This window comes from Takifugu flavidus, chromosome 15 (genome assembly GCF_003711565.1).
Source record: "Takifugu flavidus isolate HTHZ2018 chromosome 15, ASM371156v2, whole genome shotgun sequence".
Taxonomy (NCBI): Eukaryota; Metazoa; Chordata; class Actinopteri; order Tetraodontiformes; family Tetraodontidae; genus Takifugu; species Takifugu flavidus.
The window spans coordinates 3,979,356-3,999,639 of NC_079534.1; the positions used below are offsets into that span (position 1 = coordinate 3,979,356).

Here is a 20,284-nt window from a genome sequence, read left to right on the forward strand (position 1 = left end):
GTCACGAACACCTGAGGGCACGGACAGCAGCGCAATGGGGATCGCGAACACTCACTCCTACAGGGTTGAGGGTGCAAAACCCGAATTCCTTTACTGCAGTTAAAAAAAATACAACACGGCACAAGAAGCGACTCTTACCGTGAACTTGCGTCAGTAAAGACTGCGGTAAAGTTGATCTGGGCGCCCACGCCAGGGCCTGAAAAGGCCTGTTAGTGGCGCATCGTCTCCATAGACGATCTTTTCCACTGAAGGTATTGCCAAAGTTGGCTGGGCAGCGGAGTCCACAGCCCAGCGACGCTGCTGCGGATTACACCGGGACGGAGCGCCGCTCTCACAGACCTGACAAGTAACCAGCGACTTTGACACGGTGGCCGGTCGGCAGGGAGATAAACGGCAACCTAACCGCACCTGGGGCACCTGGAGGGCGTCTCTCTTCCCTCCGAGAACTGCTTCGCACCGGGAGAGAAGGTAGGTCCGGTCCGACTGCGGAGGTGTTCGGGACACGGTGGAATGTTTAGCCAGGAAGCTAATTAGCCCGCTAACGTTAGCAGCAGCCCCGCGACGAGACAGGTGCTTAAAAGTGAGCTTTTGTGCGAGGTGCGAGCTGTAACCATCGACCCGAGCTTCACCACACGCCCGGTTCGGTTCACGAAGCTACCGGGAGTGTCCTTCAGAGCCTCCGCAGGTGGGGGATCTCCGGACGGACCGGAGCTGTCAAAGTTGGCAAAACCAACAATTTCGCCATTTTGACAGGCGTTTCTCAGCGTTTGGGTCCTGCGAGGTTGTTGTTAATCAACTCATTTATTCATTAGTTTGGACCTTAACCCCCATAGATGCGGCGGAGCTGCAAATATGAAGCAGATTTGAGACCTCCGCAGGTGAGTTGTTTTAACCTCGCGGCGTGATTCACCTGAACTTTACGCCGTTTTTCAGGGGCGTTTTTCGTGCACCTGCGCGACGTTGTCGACGCGAAACGATCCTGCCGATGTCAACACCGACCAACAGCTTGTGGCTGACAGTTTACGTTCCAAAAATTCCACTAAATGTTCCCAGCGTTGGGATTATATCATCTCTGGAGGCTGCAGTTGCACAACGTGGACAACCAGGAAAAGTGACCGTAATGTGTGCTCCTATTTATATATATAGACACACAGTGTCTATATTTAAAATCAAATCCCTTCCCAGGGCTTCGACCCTCCGTGGTAAATCTGACCTCTGCACAGAGCAACATGCGTGAATACGCCAGGTGAGTGTGACGTCAGACCTCCGCTCCCTGGCTGTGCTGTAACTCGGGTGCCGCCATAAAGAGGCGATTTATGGGCTGCTGACTCTTCCTGGGGAACGGCACTCGCCACCACCTGCTCGCCATCGCCGCGGCAACTGCGCCGGTGCGGTTTGTCAGGTTCAAGGCCGCCGTGGCTGTGCCGGTTGTGACGGACCCTGGGGAGTTGGGTTTCGCGGAAAGAGACGGGCCGAGAGGTGCTTAAGTGGGCCAGGCTGTGCCGAGGCCGGGCTATGAAAGGAAACAGGCCTACTTTCGCTCTGCTCGCTTCCCCAGGACATCGTCGGCCTGCTTCACCCCACAGATCACTCATCCACCCTGAGAGGCTCAGAGAGGCTCCTCTCACGGCCACACAGAAACTGCTGTCGGTGGATCTCTGAGGGATTGTTGTGTTGAAAGAAAGTAGATCCCTCGGGCAGGGATCCATTGCTCCTTCCGTGTGGGTTATTGGCTCAGCCGGCTTGATAATTGCTCTGAAAAGCTGCTTCTGCTTCCTTAACGAGTTCCTCTCTCTGTTGTCGGCCCCCATCGCTGCCGCTCGGTCGCGTCCTGGCGAAAACATCGTGCACCCGCTGAGATCCTCCCTCCAAAGGTGCCGCTTGGTGTTTTGCTGAGTCAGTAGAAGTGGGGAGGGTGTGTCTGGACATGTGCTGACGGCAGCAGAGGCTCCCAGCTCGCCTCGGCTCTTCCTCGGCTCTTCCTCGGCTCTTCCTCAGCTCTTCCTCAGCTCTTCCTCAGCTCTTCCTCAGCTCTTCCACGGCTCTTCCACGGCTCTTCCACGGCTCTTCCACGACTCTTCCTCGGCTCTTCCTCGGCTCTTCCTCTTCTCTTCCTCAGGTCTTCCTCAGGTCTTCCTCGGCTCTTCTTCGGCTCTTCCTCTTCTCTTCCTCTTCTCTTCCTCTTCTCTTCCTCGGCTCTTCCTCTTCTCTTCCTCAGCTCTTCCTCAGCTCTTCCTCGGCTCTTCCTCGGCTCTTCCTCGGCTCTTCCTCGGCTCTTCCTCGGCTCTTCCTCAGCTCTTCCTCACAGCTTCCTCAGCTCTTCCTCAGCTCTTCCTCGGCTCTTCCTCAGGTCTTCCTCGGCTCTTCCTCGGCTCTTCCTCGGCTCTTCCTCGGCTCTTCCTCTTCTCTTCCTCAGCTCTTCCTCGGCTCTTCCTCTTCTCTTCCTCAGCTCTTCCTCGGGTCTTCCTCTTCTCTTCATCTTCTCTTCCTCGGCTCTTCTTCGGCTCTTCTTCGGCTCTTCCTCTTCTCTTCCTCTTCTCTTCTCTTCTCTTCCTCGGCTCTTCCTCTGCTCTTCCTCGGCTCTTCCTCGGCTCTTCCTCGGCTCTTCCTCGGCTCTTCCTCTTCTCTTCCTCGGCTCTTCCTCGGCTCTTCCTCGGCTCTTCCTCAGGGCTCTGGCCCCCCATCAGGGCTCCACCTTCGTGTCTTCCAGCCCACCCGTCCACCTTCAAGCTCATTAACCTCACATCAAATTAAGGGCTGATAAGGCTCTGAGGAGATTTGTGCTGAGGGATTAATCGGAGCCCATCGGACAACAGGCCGACCGGCGCCGCCTGCGTCTGACATCCAGAAGGAGCTCTCGTCGCTGGTTGGGGTTTTTGTAACCATAGTAACCTGTGGGGAGAAAAAGTGTCGATGTTTGTAATGTTTACCTGTTTATTTTGAAGGCTTCAGACTTCCTCTTTGTTCTTTAGCATTAGCATGGATGTTAGCTGGGCTCTAGCTTAGCGGACTCGGGTCTGTTGTGCAACTCTGGCTTCTGCCCATCTGCAATCAATGAGTTTTATTGATCAGCCGGCGTTTGTGGTCGATATTGGCCGAGTTATTGCAAAGAGTCGGCGATATCTGAGGGTGAAAGCTGCTCATTTATCAGTCCAGGAGAGATTATTTATTCCTGCGGTCGCTCTATCAGGATTGATCCAGGGGTTGAGACCTAATTGTCCTCTAACCAGGACCGGCTCATAATGACCCTTCCTGATATATTTATATATATACACACAGTGTGGAACGCCACAATGGCAGCAGAGGTTGTACTTCGTGTCTGAGATCTGGAGTTAGCGTGACAAAGCTAGCGTGTTGCATGTTTACCATCTTGGCATGTCGGTTTGAGGCCACGCTGGCTTCCACTCTCTGCAGATAAAAGACATTTTTGGCTCTGTTTTACCGGCATTCCAGGAATATCCCAAACTCAGAAGCTGGTGTTGTCATGCAGCCTCCAGCAGCAGAGGTGAGACTCCTACAGCCGTACGTGGTGTAGGAGTTGTTTTTCTTCAGCTAGCTTTAGCGTTAGCTTCACTGTCCTCCTTTATTTATGGAACAGAAGGAGCCTGAGGCTATCGCAGAAGAGCTCATCCTGCCTCTGGGCAAACCTTCACCTCAGACTTTATAAAGCTTAGCTTGATATCAAAGAAAGTTACAATTCCATGCTAACGTCTGGCTACATTACCTGTAAACACTCTTAGCATCAGCTGAGTAATGAGAATTATTAAAAAGAGCTTCGTGGAGTCACTGTAGCGCTCATGTGGTTGAAGGTGTGTGTGTACAACATGTGACCTCAGCGGGAAACTATGTGTGTGTGTGTGTGTGTGTGTGTGTGAGACGGTGTGATTCAGCTAATCTCAGCTTGCTTCACTTGCAGCTTGACTGATCTTCATTAGCAAACGGAGGATCAGAGGAGTGTTGGTGCTCTTTAACCGCCCTTGTTTGCTCCTCCAGCTCTTCTGATGAAGCCATGCTGGTGAACGTCTTCCTGCGGTGGTGAGCAGCCCTGTGGACACTCCTGAGGCGCCATGGCGGACCTGCCCATCGCCCCGGGCGAGGTCTACATCGAGGTGGAGTACGACTACGAGTACAAGGCCAAGAACCGCGTCATTACCATCCACCAGGGGGAGTGTTACATGCTGGTCAAGAAGACCAACGAGGACTGGTGGCAGGTGAGGAAGGAGGAGGGCTCCAAAGCCTTTTACGTCCCTGCCCAGTATGTACGGGAGGTCCGCAAAGCTCTCATGCCGCCCCCTAAGCCCCTCCCACATCCTCCTGCTGCCTCCGGGAACCCGCCTCCACATAACGCCTCCGCGGTCAAGGGAAAGCCCACCAGTCTGGACCTGGGGCTGCAAAACCAGCCTGCAGAGAACCTTCACAGGCAGGAGTCCAGCTACCGGCGCTCGCCGTCCGCACAGACGGCCGCCACCGACCGCTTCAGCCCCCCCATCCACCGCAGGGACAGCAACAACCATCGGACCCCCAGCTCCCCCACCGACCACGACCGGGCCCTGGCAGAGGGCCCCCACCCCGACGCCAGAGGCAAGTCCAGCACGTTACCTCGCGCCAGAGCGCGGTCCCCCGAGCTGGTCCGGGCGCCGCTGGACGTGGACAGTACCCAGGGCTGCGACTCTGCGGGCGAAGAGAGACGCACCAACGACTCGGAGTCGGGAGACGAAATGAGCAGCAGCTCCACCGAACAGCTCCAGGTAAAGGCACCCCGACAGAAGCCTGATCTGAAGGTGGCGCCAGAGCGCCCCCCGGTGGCCGAGTGCAGTACTTCCCATTATTCCAGGTGTGGCTGCAGCTGGTGCATCCGTGTGGTTTGAACTTCCTCTTTCAGTGGCACCATATCTGGTTTAACTGCGGGTGCGGATGTTCCGGCTCTAATCTCTCCCACATTTCTCATTTAAATCCCTTTATTTGCTCACACGTCAGCTGTCGGTCCTGGTTTAGTGACCTGACCTGTTTAGTGACTTGTGTTTAAGGGAGAACGAGGCCTCGGGAGTGTTTGGTCACGGAGTCAGAGGGTCAGTCTGGGGGGGGGCGGGGTTCTCAGGCCCCTTTCCAGTGTAAATGAGTTGGGCTGTTTTGATGCACTGACCTCGGATCAGTGCGTCCCCCCCCCCCCCCCCCCCCCCGACTCCTATAATGCGCTTTAAAGGTCAGCTGACAGCAAGCGTGTGCAGTTTCAGAGCCACAGTGGACTTCCTTCCTGTAACAGGGCTGTGGTTTCAGGTGGTGTCGGGACCGTTGTGGGTTATCAGCAGTTTTAGCCCCCCCCCCTCCCAGCAGGTCCAGGAGTGCCACCGCGTCTCCGACTTCCCATTGACCTTTTCCAGGTTTTCCCACATTGCTGTGAAAGAGTGAAATTACAGCTTTTACGCCCGTGTGAAGGTTCTGGTTTGACCCAGCTCCTCCTCCGGCTGCAGCCAAGCTTTAATTCTAAGTTGGCGTCTTTTGTTTACCGGCTGTTTTTGTCTGGCTGCCGAATCGGAGGTGTGCGGATTCAGCCGACGGGCTGGAAAGTTCTGCTCGGATTCTGACGCGAGGCGGCCACGGCGGGCTGCCCCCCCCCCGGAGCAGAGGTCCCCTGTAGCTGCAGAATGATGGCTGCCAGGTTGTCGGCGTTTTAATTTGCTGCTTGACTGCACCTCCTCAGCCTGATGTTCGTCACCGCTCTGTCTTCAGGCTCCTAACGACCCGGCAGCCAGAACAATAAACGCTGTTGGCACCGACGTCCCATTATCGTCTCCGCACATTAAAACTGGGCTGCCGCCCCCAACATGTTGGAGTGGAGGGGGGGTCGAACGCCCATGACCTTCCCCTGGACCCCGAGTGTGAAGGGTTAGGTGTGTGTGTGTGTGTGTGTGTGTGTGTGTGTTTCCTGGACAGGGAAATCATCCAAATTAGATGGTTTTAGGTTGGTTTCTTGGGTTCTCTACCATCTTGCTGACAGATTCCAGATCACAGCTGGTGACCTCCTGTCACAAACACCCACGACTCCTCATCTGGGTCACCGTGGATCCGACCAGATGGCGGCCTTGATTAGGATTCTGTCTCCCCCCGTTCTGGAATGACCAGCGTGGCTTCGGGAATGTGCTGTTTTTGTCACGGGCCGGTGAAGTCTCCGTCTTGAGCGCCGTGGCGAAACGCTTCCCCCCGTGGGTTCTGTTGTGTTTGCGGATCGGAGTGTCCCAGATGTCTCCTTGTTAAACAAAAGTGACGCAGCAAACGGGACTCCGCTGGGAATGAGCGGGAACGTCCCAGCGGAGTCGTGCAGACGGCTCGGTTTTCTGGCTCGTCGTTGAGTCCCGAAGGCTTTTGCAACACGTTCGGACCCAAACAGCCAAGAAAAGCTCAGGATTCAACGCTGGGATTCTCCCACTGGCCCGTGTTCCGTTTCCTGGATCTCCTCAGCCGCGATTGAACGGATCATCCGGTGCAAAGTGTAAAGGCAGATGTGCTTTATCGACCCTGCGCAGCTTTTCCTAATCCCAGATTTGTGTGTTTCCAGCTCCTGCCGCTCCGTCCTGCTTCGTGTGCCACTCCGAGCGGCAGGTCAAGCTGTGGTGGCAGCTCGGAGAGAGAGAGCGTCACTGACGGGTCACTCTGTTTATGTAAGGACCTGTGGGGGGGACCGGCGTCTGCTGGAGTGGCCCCCCCACGGAGGCTTTATCTGGTTATCACAGTGACATGTCAGTCAGCCAGAGAGTGTGTGGATAGCAGATAGCTGCTGCGTTTCTCCGCATCCTCCCTGTCAGCGGCGCGGCTCCGTCACCATCCCTCTGTAGCGGCGGCGGCGTGGCTACAGGACAGGATGTACCCCGACGGGAATGAGACGGTAAGACGCTCCAGCACGGAGCGACGTCATCAGAGGGCCGTCGGCAACCTGTGTCGTCGTGGAGGGGAGATTCCCCGACACACTCGCACCGGCGTGTTTGGATCCCAGACGGGTTCAGACGGCCGATCGGGCAGCTTTTTTCCAGCCGCCGCGCCGTGACAAAGCGACTCTGCTGCGGGAGCGCACGGGTGGTGGGACGGGACGGTGGGGGGGTGGATGAGAGGGCGCGCTCGCCACGCTCGGTTACATAAGCTCCGGCTACGTAACACTTGTTTGGACAGCTGGTTGGTGAGACGAGCTCGGGGCAGACGGAGGGAGGCTAGCGGGTGAACCTCTGTTTGTAGCTGCTGATGGCGGCGGAGGGCACAGGCGGGAGTCGGAGGAGCTCTGGGGGCAGCGAGCAGGTTCTGGCTGCCTTTGGAGGACTCGTCCCTGTCTTCAGACACAGATTTCTGTCTGTTCTGGGCTCAAATCTCCACCAGAAATCTGAGCTGCCACTTAATGACCGAGAGCCGCCTGAACCGTATAATCTGCCGGCCTCAGTGTAAATAAAGGATTGTTTCCAGCCCTGCCCCTGTGTGTGTGTGTGTGTGTGGTGTGTGTGTGTGTGTGTGTGTGTGTGTGTGTGGTGTGTGTGTGTGGTGTGTGTGTGTGTGTGTGTGTGTGTGTGTGTGTGTGTGTGTGTGTGTGAAACTGAATGTAGCCTTTAAACTATTCAAACACACTGCTATTAGCTTAGCCGTAGCGGGCAGGTCCGTATGGTCACCGGCGCTCTTGCAGGCCACCGCCGGGTCACCTGACCTGATGTCTGCCCCTCCCCCCCCCACAAACCACGCCCACAGTAACGAATTTGGCCTCGTGTGCAGCTGGAAGCGATTAAATTAACGGGGTTTTATGGAGGCAGATCTTTTTAAACCTTTTCCGTTGTGCAGCTCGATCAGTGATGTCAGCTGGTTTTGCTCCAGGTCAAAGGTCAGAGGATGAAGAAGCCAGGATGGTCGCATGAACAGAAGCTCCCCTCTCTGGTCTCAGAATATGACATGTCACCACCGATCTGGTGTTTCGGTGCCGAATTATTTACCCACCAGCTTCACTACCATGTTTTAAACGCACGCTGGCGTGCACGTGCATCGCCTGCTCTTCCTCTTTAAACGCACGCTGGCGTGCACGTGCATCGCCTGCTCTTCCTCTGGTGTCCTGTAGGCTGGAAGCTCCTTAACTGCAACTCTTCTAGATTAGATTAGCGCACTATTTTAGCCTCTCCTTCCTCCCTCATCTCCTGCTGCCTATTTTGTTTGCATCAAACATAAAATTCCACATTATTTGTTATTTTCTGTGCAAAGTGCCCCCCCCATCCCCTCCGTCACCCCTCCGTCACCCCCCCCCCCCCATCATGTTGAACTGGTTTCATGCGAGCAGGTTCAACTCCAGACTCCTCATTTGTATCCAGGACCAGAAATACAGGCCTGGTGGCTGCTGGGCTGCTGCCTTTCCAGAGCACTTTCTGATGCTGGCTGAATCACGGCGGGAGGAACAAAGCGCCTGTTGTTGTCTGTTGTTGTCTGTTGATGTCTGTTGTTGTCTGGCACTTTCACACGCGCTCCTCTTCGCTCTGGCCTCTTGTTTTACAAGTCATTTCAATTATTGAAGTGTGATGAGCTGGATTTCACGTCAGTTTAAAGTTAGCACAACAAGGTGCAGCATTTAGCCATGGGGGTTAGCATTTTAGCACTCAGCTCCTCTGAGGACCAAGAAAAGACGTGGATTGTTTTTATCTTTCTGGATGATGCCGTATTTACTGTCGGCCTCCAGATGTTTAGTATTCCAGATGTTAAGGCCAGTCTTAGCCTGGCTCTAGTCTTAGCCTGGCTCTAGTCTTAGCCTGGCTCTAGTCTTAGCCTGGCTCTAGTCTTAGCCTGGCTCTAGTCTTAGCCTGGCTCTAGTCTTAGCCTGGCTCTAGTCTTAGCATGACTCTAATCTTAGCATGGCTCTAGTCTTAGCATGACTCTAGTCTTAGCCTGGCTCTAGTCTTAACATGGCTCTAGTCTTAGCCGGGCTCTCGTCTTAGCATGGCTCTAGTCTTAGCCTGGCTCTAGTCTTAGCCTGGCTCTCTTTTTCTAACTATATCAACTATGTGTTTCTCTGGAGCTCATATTTGAAGTTTTAACCTGACTCAATGGAGGCGTTGTGACATGAGCCGGCAGCATCATCCTGGAGCGTTGCCTCTTCCTCATAGCTGCTCTTTAATTGCCCCGCCGCCTCCTCCAGCAGGTCGAGGCACGTGGACTCTTCCTGGTCGGTAGCGGAGCAGAAAGGTTGTCCTCCCTTCCCTCCTCCACATTCATTAAAGCGTGCAGACGTGTTGCTGCACGATCCCGCTGGTGGAAAGAATGTGGAGCCAGTGACCAAACTACCAAACTACCAACCCCGGTTCCTCAAGTGTAAGCAGCATTTGAAATGTGCTCATTAGCTTCCAGTGATTTAAATACTGGTAACGCCGTCGTAGCGCCGTTAAGGAGCGCCGACAGAGTTTTGAGGGATGTCTGAGCACATTGTCAAGTGTAATTGCGCTCCATGCTCGTCTAATTGCCTTCTTAGCCTGCTTTTAATTGCCGTGTCATTTATTGTTCGCGTGCTGCTGCTCAATCTCCCCACATTGCCGTTATTGTGCCCCTTCGTGCTGTTTAACTGTGTTTTAACGGCACTCTGGACCCGACGGCGTGAAAACCTCCTTTTTCTGTTGTTTTCCAGCCCGTTAAGTTTGACTGTGGGTCTGTTTTTTATTTTTATTTGATGTATCGTAAAAGAGGCGCCGATATATCAGGATTAGGGAACCGTGGAAAGGTCACAGAGAGCTTCTGCTCCGTTGGAGTGGTGCCGTCTGTTGTTCTGTAGACACGCGGTGCTGCTGACGGCGTGGGCGTGTGAGCGCTCTCGCCTGCCCGCGCACGTCGTCCTTGACATTTGGCCGAAGGGGCCAATATTTGCAGGGGAACGGCGTCGGCTCAGTCATGCTAACAAGTGGTCTCGCGGTCATCAACGGTGGATTGGAGCAGCTAAGAATGCACGTGGCTCCGGCCGTGAGTGCTCCGAACATGGCTGAAACGGACCGGGACCGGTCGGGGTTGCCTGTATCTTGATCCTCAGACGCGTGAGGACGCAGTGATCAAGATTCCATCGGAAGGCTGGTGGTGCAGTTGCGTAATCCTGATGGAGAATATGGATCCGGGTTTGGAGTTCAAGCCTCCTCAGAACCCGACTCAGATGAGAGAGGACCCATTAGTGCACGTCAACACATCCCCCTGTCCCAGCACTGACGCCACCTGTCCACCCCACTCCTCTTATGTAATCACACACACACACACACACACACACACACTCATTAGCTCCTGCGTGCTAAGCTTCATGCAGTCAGCCGTCATTAGCTGCAGCTATTCAGGTAAAACGACCTTTAGGGGTTAATCAGCCACAGCCAATCAAAGCTGCCTCCCTCCATCGCTCCTCCTCACGACTCTCCCAGGACAGAGTGTTCTGCTCGTGGCAGGAGAGGGAGAGCGAGTCAGCGGGTGGCCCGATGCCCCCCCCCCCCCCCCCCCGCTCAGCGGTTCCTTCAGATCTCGGATGGGAATCTTTCCTTCCGTCTTTTGAGGAAGTGACACTGTTTGTGCATGATGTCTGCGGGGAATGAGCGCGTCCCCTGTGGAGAGGGCAGGGTATCCTGACAGCTGCTGATTCAGACTCGCAAGCATATGGTCACACACACACGCACACACACACACACACACACACGCACACACACACACGCACACACACACGCACACGAAGAGTGAGAGTTCATTTCCTCCCACACTAATCACTCTTCGCTCTCGTGAACTTGCGCCTTTTGACACATTTTGTCACGCAATTCTCGCTCAACGACATCATCCCGGGAGCGGAGCCGCCGCGCTGGACCCGGGTTGAAAAGTGACGCTGGCTGACTGGACCCACGGCCTCTCCGGGGCGCAGAAAGACCCTGTTCCATGTAGATAACGGCTCCGTATTGTTACGCTGGTTATCTGGTGAAGCGTCCAGCTCATGCCTGCTAACTCCAGCAGCTCTTAACTTAAACATCCTTTACATTCTCCACTTCAGGTTTTCTAGCCTCCAGTTTAGCTTAAATGCTCTGATGTTGCGTAACGGCCTTGGGTGTTGCCAGCACTTTGAGGTCTGTTGTGTTGCCAACAGAGAGTGTGTGTGTGTGTGTGTGTGTGTGTTTTCTATTTCCTCCCACTTCTTTATTTCGACCATTTTCGGAGTCTGAGTTGAATCTTTTATTTTCTTTGTTGCTGGAGTTTTGTGGAATTTCTGACACATCACAACAGCCTGAGGAGTTTCTGTTTGCACCGCTGGGCCACGTTATTTCCTGTGCTTCCGGTTTCAGTCCGACTCTGGTTTCAGTTGTCCAACATCCAGCCTGGTTCTCCCAGTAACCTCTTCATCTAACTCACATTTGTGTGAATCACTTGTTAAAGTGTGATAAATATAGGTGGGTCGTGTGTGACTCAGAGGAAAAACCTCCGCCGTCGGAAAGCAAATGTCACCTGCACTGGAGCCGTTCCCATGGATACCAAAACTGCTAAATACTTCCCATTACCATTGCGCAACGGTTTCCACTCATGTCCGGTGTGAGCGTGCTGAGCCGTCCTCGCCACGATGGAAGCAGCAATGGCGGCGGCGTTGACGGGCCAGCACACTTTTCCTGCTGTTCGCCGTTGATTTTCCCTACAGTCAGAACTGGGAATGTTCCCACGCGGCATGCAGCCGAGCAGGTTCGTCCGTGTCCGACGGCGATAGAGGCGAGGACGGCTCATCCCGCCGCTCCGCCCCCTCCCGCGTCCACACGTTGTTGTCAGGCTGCCCCCTAATGGACGCCGCGTGGAATATATCTACAGGGACGCTCCGGTTCAGGGCCGTTTCCTCTCCCACTTCAGATTTAATACACGTTAATGTGCGAAAGGTCCTCCAGGCTGCTGCGGAACTGCTGATAACGGCCACAGAAATGAGGAACTCCTCAGCACCTTCCAGGCAGCAGGAACTCTCAGCGGTGGTGAAATACGGCCGCCATCCGTCCACCATCAGGACCGCCCCCTGGGCTCTGCATCACATGCTCATGCCGCCTTATACAGGAACTCACCGCAGACACCCCTGGGAACGATGGCGGCGGTCCGCTCGAGACGAAGTTTGTGCAGGTGGGATCAGGAGGAGGACGACGAGGTGTTCGCCTGCTCGCCCCCGGAGGTAACGGAGACGGTGGAAGGAACTTGGAAATGAGGTTTATCGGCAGTCAACTGCAGCAGGTGCTGCTGTCCCGGGACCGCTTCTGGTCCACTTTATATTGGATCTTTGTGGGGGTTTCCAGCGGTTTCATGCATATTTCATCCTCACTGATCTGTGTGCAGCACATCGCCGGTGTTGCTATGCCTGACATGACTTCAGCCCTCTCCGGCCCCACATGCTGGGAAGCTGCTTCTATTTTTTGATTTAGTTTTGGATCATCGAGCATGAAATAATCTCGCTGATTCTGCCCTCGACGGGAGCGGCAGCGATGCTGCAGATGCTAAATTCCCCTTTCAGACTGGATAACTGTGTTCTGTCACGTGCCAGTGTTGAAACTTTTTCAGGGTTCTGTGTTCAGGTTCCTGCGTCCTGTTCCACGGGAACTTTTCTGCAGGCTTTCAGTCCCGGCTGAGCCCATTTAACCGGGCTCCATTTAAACGTTGCGCCGTGTCTCTAATCACAAGATAACGCTTCCTGTCCTTGAAAGCTTCTCCGTCTTGGTGTGTGGTGCTGAATTTGGACAGATTGTTCCATCAGTGTTCGGGCTGCGTCAGTTTCTGTTCCTCGTTTCAAACCGACGTTACGCAACGTCTGCTGTATGAGTTCATTAAATTCCTCGGCTCCGTGTCAAAGCGAGCGCTCTCAAGCCGTTCCCGGAGCCATTTTTGCCGCATCATTTGATGTTAAAGGCTTTTCCTTTGTGCTGCAGTGGCGTCCAGGGCTCAGCGGGGTGAGCGGGATGTGATGGCTCCGCGTGGAGCTCAGTGGAAACGGCCATGGAGGTTTTTAATGTGTAACTGGGGTCAGACGGTCCCTGTGCTGACGTGCAGCTGGTGCTTTCTCTCCTCAGACCGTGTCTTCGTCAGGCCAGGGCCGCTCAGAGTCCCCCGTCTACACCAACCTCCAGGAGCTGAAGATCACCCAGAGCACCCTGCCCCCCGCCCCCGCCGGCTCCCCCCTTCACGTCCTGGGTGACTGGGAGACCTACAAGGATCAAAACGGCAGGCACTTTTATTACAACCGCTCCACGCAGGAGAGGACCTGGAAACCGCCGCGAGCAAAGGACGTGAGCACGGGGAGCTCCAGGCACGACAGCCAGAGCACGGGCGAGAGCTCCGAGGTACAAACGCTCAACCTTCCCTCAGTCAACATCCCATCATGGCTCCGCACACTCGTTCATTTAGCAGTCGCTGTCGGCCAGGGTTGAAAATAGATCCCGCTCCTGACGGCGGTGGAGGGTCATCGAAAACATTTTAGCTGTTATGGTGAAAGCTAAACGCAAACACGCGCTAACGTAGGCGTAAACCTGACCTACACGGGAGTTTAAAAACGTCTCCATGGTTACCGGTGCGGCTCAGAAGATGCAGGACTGCTGCCGACAGTTCGGAGTGCTCACTTTAATCAAACACACAGAATTATCCCACAATGGAACGTCTGGGCGGCGTGCACACCCTCTCCCCCCTTAACAAGAACACCGAGCCAGCATCCGGCACGAGTGGGAGCAGCATGTGCAGAATTATGACAACCGTTCCACATTTGATTTGCCAGACACAAGCCTTCATCTGAAGCTATGTGAAACACAAAAACAGCCCTCAGAGCCTTTCCAAGGGGAGAAATGAGTGTTTGTGGCGAACAATGAACGGGTGGCTATTTACTGCACAACACTGCCACCTACAGTCAGAGGGGCGTCACTGTCAGTACAGTCTCGGAATAATCGCCAGGGGTTCTTTACTTTTCTGGGGCTTTATGGTTCCTTTTAGCGTATTAAACTGGTTTGGGGCAGTTCTGTTTTGGGGTGCATGGTTGTCTTTCCTCTCTTTACTGTGTGGTGATTTCTCTCTCTCTCTCCTCCCTCTCTCTCTTCACCGATGATAGATGGCTCCTTTCTCTCTCTCGCCCTCTATCCTTCCCTTCCTCTCGCTCTCCGTCGGTCACCTCCAGCCTCTGTCTTCAGAGGACACCTGCTTCAGTACCTACTCTAGCCAGTCGGACAGTCAGTATGGCTCGCCACCTCGCGGCTGGTCCGAAGAGATGGATGAGCACGGACACACGCTGTACATCAGCGACTTTACTAACGAGAAGGTACCGGCCACACGGGGGTTCATCTGCTGCTTCTTCACTGGTGACTCGGGGTGATTTATGCTGGGTATTACACTAGTGCATGACTCAGATGTTTCCTCTGTGATCATTAAATAGACCTCTGGTCTCAGCGTAGCACACATCACCACTGCAGAAGTCTTATTTCTGATATAAAACGTGTTTCTGACACCAGGACAGAAGCAACGTTAACAATGAACACTGGAAATAATTAACGTACAAGTGCAATTGTTTATAATCCAGGCTGGCATCAAAGGAAGTGTTGCCGTTTATTCCTGATGCCTTCCTGTGGGTTTAGCGCTCACGTTAGCTGGCTAGCGTGTTGTCTAACGGTCCTCCACTGTCTGTCTGTGCGTCATTAGTGGCTAAAGCACGTCGACGAGCAGGGACGACCCTATTACTACAGCGCCGACGGCTCAAGGTCAGAGTGGGAGCTTCCCAAGGTGAGAATCAAAGGAGTAAGTCTACAATCTAATGATGCCAGACGATGGAGAGGAGGAGGGAGCTTTTGAGTCACTGCTCAGCCTGATAAATGTGAAGTGTGGAGCCTCCAGAGTCCCACAGCTGCTGTTGTCTCCTCCCAGTACAACCACTCCCCTCCTCAGCTCTCGGGAGACGCTCCCAAGACGCGCAGCTTGGACAGGCGGCAGGTGGAGCCCATCGTCCTGACCAAGTGGAGACACAGCACCTTTGTGTCCGAGCCCGGCGACAAGGTCTGACTCGCACCTCTGCAAACGACACTACATGTGGGCGAAAGAGCGTTTCCAGAGCCCGTGGGGTCATCTAACCTCTGTGTGGTTGTTCACTGTGTGTTGCTGCCATGAGTTTCAGTACTAGACTGGTTTGCTTTGCAGCGGCTGTTAAAAACCCGGTGTTTCCGCCCAGGCTCCGCCCGCCCGCACTCCTTCAAACACCAAGTCAGTAGGTCGTCGGCCCGAGCCGCCCGGCGCCGCGGACCATGAGATTGCATGTCCTAAATGTCCAGGAGTAACAATCACACCCCCCCCTCCGTCCTCCAGCTGATTGAGTCCCTTCATCCGAACCTCCGATCACCAGTGATTTGTCTGGAGGAGTTTCAGAGATGCAGCATGATGAGAATCTGCCTGCAGTTTTAATTAAGGACAGTTTAGTTGATCATCGCTCCACTAATCACCCTCCCTCCCCCCCATCCGTCTCCGTCACCGCTCACTCCTCCTCCGGTTGTTGTTGAATGTTTCATCCCTGTCTCCCCAGCAGGACGCTCCACAGCCCCCCTCTCCCGACTCTGACTCCTGCCCTTCATCTCCCCCCACCTCTGTTAGTACACCTTTTATTTCCTCTCTTTTCCTCCTTTGCTTTGTGTCCGGCCTTCCAAATCATCTGCTTTTCCTAATATTTGACGCTTTGAAGATTTTTATCTGGATGTTAAAGGAAGTAGCGGTTGGTTTTAATCGGAGTTCCGCATCCACTCTGTCATGTTTGGGCGTGTTGAGCGGGATTAAGGAAGGCAGACGTGATTGCTCTGGTGGCGGGGTGGATGGTGCTTCAGCGCCATGTGTTTTCCTCCTCCTCGCCGTCGAGTGTTTGTGGAGAATGTGACGCGTGTGCTGATGACTTTATGTCCTCTTCCAGCCGTCTCAGAAGTGCGGCCTCCTGAACATGACAAAGATCACTGAGCACGGAAAGAAAGTCAGGTGAGCGGAGGAACTCAGGTGCTCATTCTGCTGTTTTCACCCGTCTGATATTCCGACATTCCCTCTTCGTGCTGCAGGAAAAACTGGACTTCCTCCTGGACCGTGCTTCAAGGTTCCGCTTTGCTGTTTACCAAGAGTCAAGGAGGCGGCACCAGCTGGGTTAGTGACACAAAACAGATCCCTGCAGCCAGATCCCGAGGCAGGAAGAGCCCGAGGTCCTTCAGGGGCCCGACCGCCGGCCTCACCTCTCTCTCTCCTCCATGTTTCATCCCCTCTCCTGTGGTTTCCCTCCCCACAACCCTTCCTCGTCCCTCCATTTTCCCTGTCCTGTCCCGCTCCGTCCACCCATGTAGCCGTACCACAACGGCGCCTCCCTTCCTGAATTTCTCCTGTCGCTGTTGAGTAGCTGGAAGCCGGCTGCTAAGAAACACCCCGCTGTCTCCTCTGAGCTCCACAGATCCTCCTCTGTATGTGCTTCCTCCTTCCTCCTCTCTGCTCCTCTTCCTCCTCTGCATGTGGCCTCCCCGCCTGTGTCACGCTCTGACAGGCGGCCGCTCGTCAGCATGTCGCAGGACTGTGCTGACATGACGGATGTGTGTGTTTGGCCCGAGATGGCTCAGGACTGGTGGAGGCCTGCAGGGGTGTGTTGGTGAGCTCAGGGCTGGGCCGCAACACGCTTCCGTTCTTTTAGGCACCATGAATGCGCTTCTACACAGCGGCCTTGTACGGACGCACTTCCACGCTAGCACACGGGACCATACGGAGTCGGCTCTGTGGAATCTAAGCACCCTTTCACTTAGCTTAACGCGCAGCATCGACAGCGGCCCCACCTGAGCCCCACCTGAGCCCCACCTGAGCCCCACCTGAGCCCCACCTGAGCCCCACCTCGCCTCTGGGCGCTACAGATTTCCATCAAGCATGCAGCATGTTTAGTAGCTCCCTACGGAGTTTCCTTTATTGAAGCCGGCAGCCGGCCGGATGATGAACCAGAGCGCCAGGTCACCTGATCCTCACACTCATGCATGACAGAGCGCTGCTAACGTCCCCGAGCAGGTTCTCCACGCCTTCGCATACCTCAGGGGTCTATTTGTTCTTCTTCTGTCCAGTTCGGAGCCAGTCAGTCCAAACCAGAGTTCACCGTGGACCTGAGAGGGGGCGCCGTGGAATGGGCGTCCAAGGACAAGTCCAGCAAGAAGCACGTTCTCGAGGTGAGGCGTCGACGGCAGGAACACCTAAAAGCTTTGATCTCCAGGGTCTTTTCACACGGCCAGTGTTTTTAACACCAGCGGTTTCTCCTGCAGCTGAAGACTCGGCAGGGCACCGAGCTTCTGATCCAGTCGGATAACGATGGCGTCATCAACGAATGGTTCCGAGCGCTGCAGGACTCCATCAGCACCCACGTGAGTTCCACTAGGACTCCTGCCAGTCCAGGCCTTTAGATCTGTCCTCAGTCCGCTTCACACCGAGGTCGCCGACGGTTCCGATGTTTGTGTTTGTGCGCATCAGGCCTGGGAGTCTGACGAGGCCATCGAGGAGGACATGCCCGAGTCTCCTGTGGAGAAACACGACAAGGACAAAGAACACAGAGACTCCAAGAAGAACAGAGGTCTGTGTGGGCTTGAATGCAAAGGGAAACCTCAGTTGTGTTGAGGCGAGCGGTGGACAACGCTGTCCTGTCTCTGTCCTGTCTCTGTCCTGCAGCCATGAAGAGCTCCACCAGCATGGACTCCTCCGACAACAAGAAAACCCGACACAAGCTGAAGAAGTTCCTGACCCGCCGGCCAACCCTGCAGGCCGTCAGAGACAAGGGCTACATCAAAGGTGCTGGGCCGGCCCCCTGGCGTCGCCCCCCTGTGGCGTCCCCCTCGTCTGACCCCCCCCTCCTGTGTTTGCGTCCCTCAGATCAGGTGTTCGGCTGCAGCCTGTCCGATCTGTGTCACAGGGAGAGCGCCACGGTGCCCGCCTTCGTGAAGATGTGCATCGACCACGTGGAGAACAGCTGTAGGTGCTGGTAAAAAGGCGGCGGACTCTGCTCCCCCTGCAGGTCCCTGCTCATCGACACCTTCTCCCCTCGTCCCCTGCAGGTCTCTGCGTTGACGGGCTGTACAGAGTCAGCGGGAACCTGGCCGTCATACAGAAGCTGCGCTACGCCGTCGATCACGGTGAGTTCCCGTCCAGATCCTCCGATTCCGGGCCGCAATCCAGGCTGAGCGGAGCCTTTGTGTCCAGATGAGAAGGTCAACCTGCAGGACGGGAAGTGGGAGGACATCCACGTGACCACCGGAGCGTTGAAGATGTACTTCAGGGAGCTCCCGGAGCCGCTCTTCACCTACGCTCTGTTTCACGACTTCGTCAGCGCCATCAGTGAGTCCTGCGCTTTCTACACAAACCAGAACCAGAACCTCCCTGCTCTTCTGGATCTGCTGAGGTCCGGCAGAAGGACCGGTGCCTTCTCCAGCCTGGGTCTTCACCACCAGGAAGTAACATTCAGTTAGAATATTAATGATCCTCCAAAAAAAACAGTCGATCTTCGCTGATATGATGAAAGATTTTGGGGTAAAATTTTAAACCTTAAATATTACCCAGAATCCATCTGTACAGGCGTACCTGTCGCTCTCCTGGCCACTGGGGAAAAGCCCCATAATCCCATTAATCCCCCGTGTAATCGTCTCCCAACGCAACAACGGTTGGATGTTCCTTCAGGCTTTGGTCTCCTCTGTCCTGCAGAGATCACAGATTACAAGCATCGAGTTCAGGCCATCAAGGATCTGGTCAAGCAGCTGCCGAGGCCGAACCACGACACCATGCAGGCGCTCTTCAAACACCTCCGCAAGTAAGACGCGCATCAAAGCGCCGTACTCATGATCAAAGAGTTATGGCTGCCTGGGGGAAAACACCTGTATCAGTTAGTCTGCCATCATTTATTATCAGGCACTAGAGAACTACAACTCCCACAATCCCCCTCTCCTCCCCATCAGAAGTCACATCTTTTAATGTCCCTCTAGGGTGATCGACCACGGGGAGGAAAACCGCATGACCACCCAGAGCGTGGCCATCGTGTTCGGCCCCACGCTGCTGCGGCCCGAGACCGAGACCTTCAACATGGCGGTCCACATGGTCTACCCGAACCAGATCGTGGAGCTCATACTGCATGAGTACGAGAACATCTTCGGCAGGTAGAGAGAGGCGCCGGAGGGCGAGGCTCCGACGCGCTCCCCCTGACCCGGCGCCGACCCCGGGCCGGGCCGGGGCCGGCGGCGCCAGCATGTTCGTCACACCCCCAACCTTTCGGACCAACGCGGATACGACCACAAAGTCGTGACCACACAAAAGCTCCTCGTTTCCTCCCATTTGTGCATCGCGCTCCTGTCGCGGCGGCGCCCTCGGACCGGGGCGGAACCCCGTGGGTACCGAACCGCCACCTTTGGATCCTAAACGTTCAGACACTGAAGAGAGGAGGAGGATCGGGCATTTACCCTCTGCTGCTCTTTTCCTTTGTTCTTCTTCCTTTGTTCCTTCATCTCCTCTGTCCTTGAGCGACGGCCCGGCCGTCTCGAGGTCATCGCTGCTGACGCACGCCTGCACGCCGCCCCCGGAACAAATCGCCCCGCAGCGCTTACTTTAGACTACAGCTCACCTCCTCTCTGGCGTGAGAGGCGGAGCCTGTCCACCCTGTCCATGACTCTGAACGCCGTCGGTGGGCGTGGACGCGGCGAGGGTGATGTCATGACGACCTATTGTACAAATGGTGTGCCTGGACTGAGAATGTGAAAGGAGGGGGGGTGGGGGGGGGCTGGTGTTTAATAAATGACCTGGGGGGGGGCGGGGTTACCTGAGCAGCAGGTAAATGGAAAAATGTAACTTTACCAAACTGGAATAAAGAGCTGGAAGAGACTAAACAAGACTTCTGGTTTTTGATTCAATATTCAGACTCCAACAGTTGTGGAACGTTCCAAATGAACCAGTTTGGTACGTTCCACCAGTTCAAGGACTGGTTCTGTCAGCCAGGAACCACCAGCACCTTCAGCTGCAGGTGAGCTAATTAGCGTAGCTTTTTCTGGAATCAAGAATTCCCCAAAATTGCTCCAGTTGGAGCAACTGGAGACTGTTGACTGGGTCTCACTAGTGTTACTGGTCTCACTGTTGTTACTGGTCTCACTGTTGTTACAGGTCTCACTGGTGTTACTGGTCTCACTGGTGTTACTGGTCTCACTGGTGTTACAGGTCTCACTGGTGTTACTGGTCTCACTAGTGTTACTGGTCTCACTGGTGTTACTGGTCTCACTGGTGTTACTGGTCTCACTGGTGTTACAGG

At 54.9% G+C, this 20,284-nt stretch overlaps 1 protein-coding gene across 20 annotated transcripts; it reads left to right on the forward strand.

Moving 5' to 3' along the window:
• The first annotated feature begins 72 nt into the window (after positions 1 to 72).
• On the forward strand, positions 73 to 19,768 carry LOC130538399 (rho GTPase-activating protein 12-like). 20 transcript variants are annotated; one of them, XM_057055895.1, is made up of 19 exons: positions 74 to 468; positions 3,994 to 4,748; positions 13,050 to 13,319; positions 14,075 to 14,281; positions 14,659 to 14,754; positions 14,881 to 15,009; positions 15,151 to 15,213; positions 15,530 to 15,592; positions 15,908 to 15,969; positions 16,047 to 16,128; positions 17,076 to 17,177; positions 17,271 to 17,369; positions 17,476 to 17,575; positions 17,671 to 17,790; positions 17,872 to 17,970; positions 18,054 to 18,131; positions 18,199 to 18,333; positions 18,697 to 18,802; positions 18,975 to 19,767. In XM_057055895.1, the coding sequence occupies exons 2-19, from the start codon at positions 4,068 to 4,070 to the stop codon at positions 19,147 to 19,149; spliced, it is 2,667 nt and encodes an 888-aa protein (XP_056911875.1). In that variant the 5' UTR covers positions 74 to 468; positions 3,994 to 4,067; the 3' UTR covers positions 19,150 to 19,767. The 20 variants fall into 20 exon arrangements, with proteins under 20 accessions (XP_056911886.1, XP_056911875.1, XP_056911892.1 ...); XM_057055897.1 differs by having other exon boundaries at positions 77 to 468; positions 14,659 to 14,739; XM_057055896.1 differs by lacking the exon at positions 74 to 468 and adding an exon at positions 714 to 878 and having other exon boundaries at positions 18,975 to 19,768.
• The last annotated feature ends 516 nt before the right edge of the window (positions 19,769 to 20,284 follow it).

Coding starts and splice junctions, on each gene's coding strand:
- LOC130538399 (XM_057055895.1), top strand. CDS start 4,068: ATGGCGGACCTGCCCATCGCCCCGGGCGAGGTCTACATCGAGGTGGAG. Junction 14,755..14,880: donor CCAAGGTGAGAATCAAAGGA/GTAAGTCTACAA, acceptor GTCTCCTCCCAG/TACAACCACTCCCCTCCTCA. Junction 17,178..17,270: donor GCAAGAAGCACGTTCTCGAG/GTGAGGCGTCGA, acceptor TTTCTCCTGCAG/CTGAAGACTCGGCAGGGCAC.